Source organism: Musca vetustissima, unplaced genomic scaffold (assembly GCF_032173495.1).
Source record: "Musca vetustissima isolate MV318-11 ecotype Yass unplaced genomic scaffold, APGP_CSIRO_Mvet_v1 utg36345, whole genome shotgun sequence".
Taxonomy (NCBI): Eukaryota; Metazoa; Arthropoda; class Insecta; order Diptera; family Muscidae; genus Musca; species Musca vetustissima.
The window spans coordinates 24,422-27,362 of NW_026879620.1; the positions used below are offsets into that span (position 1 = coordinate 24,422).

The 2,941-nt window shown below is 36.1% G+C and overlaps 1 protein-coding gene across 1 annotated transcript; it reads left to right on the top strand.

The window, feature by feature from the left end:
• Nucleotides 1-2,021: 2,021 nt before the first annotated feature.
• On the top strand, nt 2,022-2,936 carry LOC133324626 (leucine-rich repeat-containing protein 15; the record flags this gene model as incomplete). The annotated part of the gene is made up of 1 exon (XM_061533461.1): nt 2,022-2,936. A coding segment is annotated over exon 1 (915 nt), but the record flags the coding sequence as incomplete, so codon positions are not given.
• Between the last annotated feature and the right edge of the window lie 5 nt (nt 2,937-2,941).

Sequence of the window (2,941 nt, forward strand, 5' to 3'; positions counted from 1 at the left end):
GGGATACATATTAGAGTTTAAAATTTTGATTCAAGTGCGGCCAAATGATTTGTTTCATTATTTCGAAAAAAATCCAAGTGTTCCATTTACTTCAACCCTGACAAGATCCAAGCGACCTCCGTGCGTATGAGTATTGACACAAATCATACGGTACGATGTAAACAAGCCTGATAATATTTTGCAAAGCAAATTTTTCAGATAATTAAACTCTGAATATCAAAATGTATTGTTCTAAAAAGGAACAAAATTTCGATATTTAAACTACTACGTACAGGAGTGTCTCCTATTTGCAATATTCTGTCGATGAAGATACATAACATCTTCGGAGGTCCACTGATAAGGAATCGGAACAAATTAAATATCTGATCTACATAGATATATAAATCATTTATATGATTGTCCGATTAACACGAAATTTTGCACAGCGTATCAAATTGAATGACGTTATTGCGTTATGTGGAAATTGATGCAGATGCAGACATAGCTTCTATATGTATTTCGGACCCGTATCTGATCGAGATTAAATTTTTAACAGTGCGGCGTACACAATAGCGTGTACCAATTTTGCTAGGTTTGTCCATTTTACTTATGTTACTTAGGTGAACATGTTGTCTCATATTATGGAACTCAGTGCGTATGAATATTGACATTCATCATACGATCGAGTTTACACTTTTTATACAAACCCTATTTTAGATTTGTAATAAATTTTTATATAATTTATATATGTTTGAAAATAATTTTAAATAGTTATTACTATTTGATTCTATTACTAATTGATTCTAATATTTCTTAGAACCATCAATGTCTTAATCAATATAGCTTTAAATTTAAAGAAATGCTGATCCTTTTTTTCTTGCTTTTTTTCTGGCCTGCAAATAATAACATTTTGTTTTTCTTTCTCCCATTCTTTCCTTTCAAATATTTGCAGAACACAATGTAAACTCAAGCGAAAAAACCCAAAGCACAAGAAAACCACAAGAACGCCAAAAAACAGCGGAGAAAAACCCAACAGCTGGTAACCAAACGACACTAATGGCCTTAATGATTAGATGAGAATGGGTAGTGAACAGTAACATGAAGAAGGAAAACCAAAAAACCCAAGATTGAATAGAATAATACCCGGATGTACAGGAAATATAAGAAACAAGAGGAAGAAAAATAGAGAAACAACAGAACGGCAACAAAAAACCCGAACAAAATACAAACGATAAGAATACATGGGAGGTTCATAAAAAAAACTACGAAAATTCGGGGTAGAAAAAAATCAACAACAACAACCGAAACATTGAATGGCAAACTAATAGAAAATATGCTGACGTCAACCATGCAAAAAAACTAACAGCGATACAAAACATAGGGAGTTCATAAAAAAGCATAGTGTGGGTGTTTGAAAAAAAGAAAGGAATTTGGAAAGGATAGTAAAGAAATACCCGGGTACAACAAACATCACAGATTCCTGAGTTAGGAAAAAACATCTTTTGGTCCTTAAATTGTTGTTGTTTGTGACAAAGAAAAAAAACAAGGATTCCCACAACAAAAACAGCCAGATAAGGAATATATGTCCCAGTTATTGCAAAAGTTAAATAATATCTGAAGAAGGATAAATAAAAACACAAGGATTTCGGTCATTAGTCTAAAAGGATTATGTAGTATTGAGTAGGCCATAATCCCAAAAATCCGTAATCCTAGATTTTCTTAAGAAAAAAAGGGAATACATGACAAGACACCCCTACTCCTTGCTCCAGCATAAATGACAATTTTGCCAAGTAGCTGCAAAAGAAAAGAAGATGTTTTATTTTTGACAAACGAAAATAATCTACAAGCAAAATTACAACAACAACACAAACCTAAAAACAAAATTTAATCATTAATCAAATAATTTCAATTCAATATTTTTTAAAAATAAAACCAAAACACCAACAACCACGACCATGTTTCACCGACCTACCGGAAAAACGAAATTTCAATCCATTTTTGGCATTTATTTGTCATTGTGGTTACTGCTGATGATGACGATGATGGACCCGATCGGAGCGTGTCCAGCAGAGGTATGCATTTGTAAATGGAAGGGTGGCAAACAGACTGTGGAATGTGGTGGCCAATCCCTACCCAACATACCCGAAGGTATGGATCCCGGTACACAGGTCCTGAATTTTTCGGGCAATGCTCTACAGGTGCTGCAAAGTGAACGATTTCTACGTATGGACTTATTGAATTTGCAAAAAATCTACCTATCCCGTAATCAGCTGATACGTATACATGAAAAAGCTTTTCGTGGCCTTACAAATCTCGTCGAATTAGATTTATCGGAAAATTCGCTGCAACACATACCCACAGAGACATTTCAGGATTATAGTTCGTTGATGCGGCTCTCGTTGAGTGGCAATCCCATAAGAGAGCTGAAAACCTCCGCTTTTCGTTATCTCTCCTTTTTGACCACCCTGGAGTTGAGCAACTGTCAAATTGAGCGGATCGAAAATGAGGCGTTTGTGGGTATGGATAATCTGGAATGGTTACGTTTGGATGGAAATCGTATTAGCTATATTCAGGGTAATCATATTTTACCCAAATCCCTGCATGGCATCAGCTTACAAAGTAATCGTTGGACGTGTGATTGTCGACTTTTGGATTTGCACAACTGGTTGAATAGCTATAACACCCCGCAGACCGAGGAACCCAAATGTGTGGAACCTCTAAGGCTGAAGGGTCAGGTTATTAAATCTCTAAAGAAAGAAGAATTTGCCTGTCTCCCAGAGGTAACCCCTCAATCCACCTATACCGAAGTTTCTGAGGGGCGTAACCTCACCATCTCCTGTGTGGTACGAGCCATACCCGAACCCAAGGTCTTATGGCTATTTAATGGCCAAGTCATGTCCAATGATAGCTTTATCGATAACATGCACATGCTGTACTATATCGATGAAACCTCCACCACGTC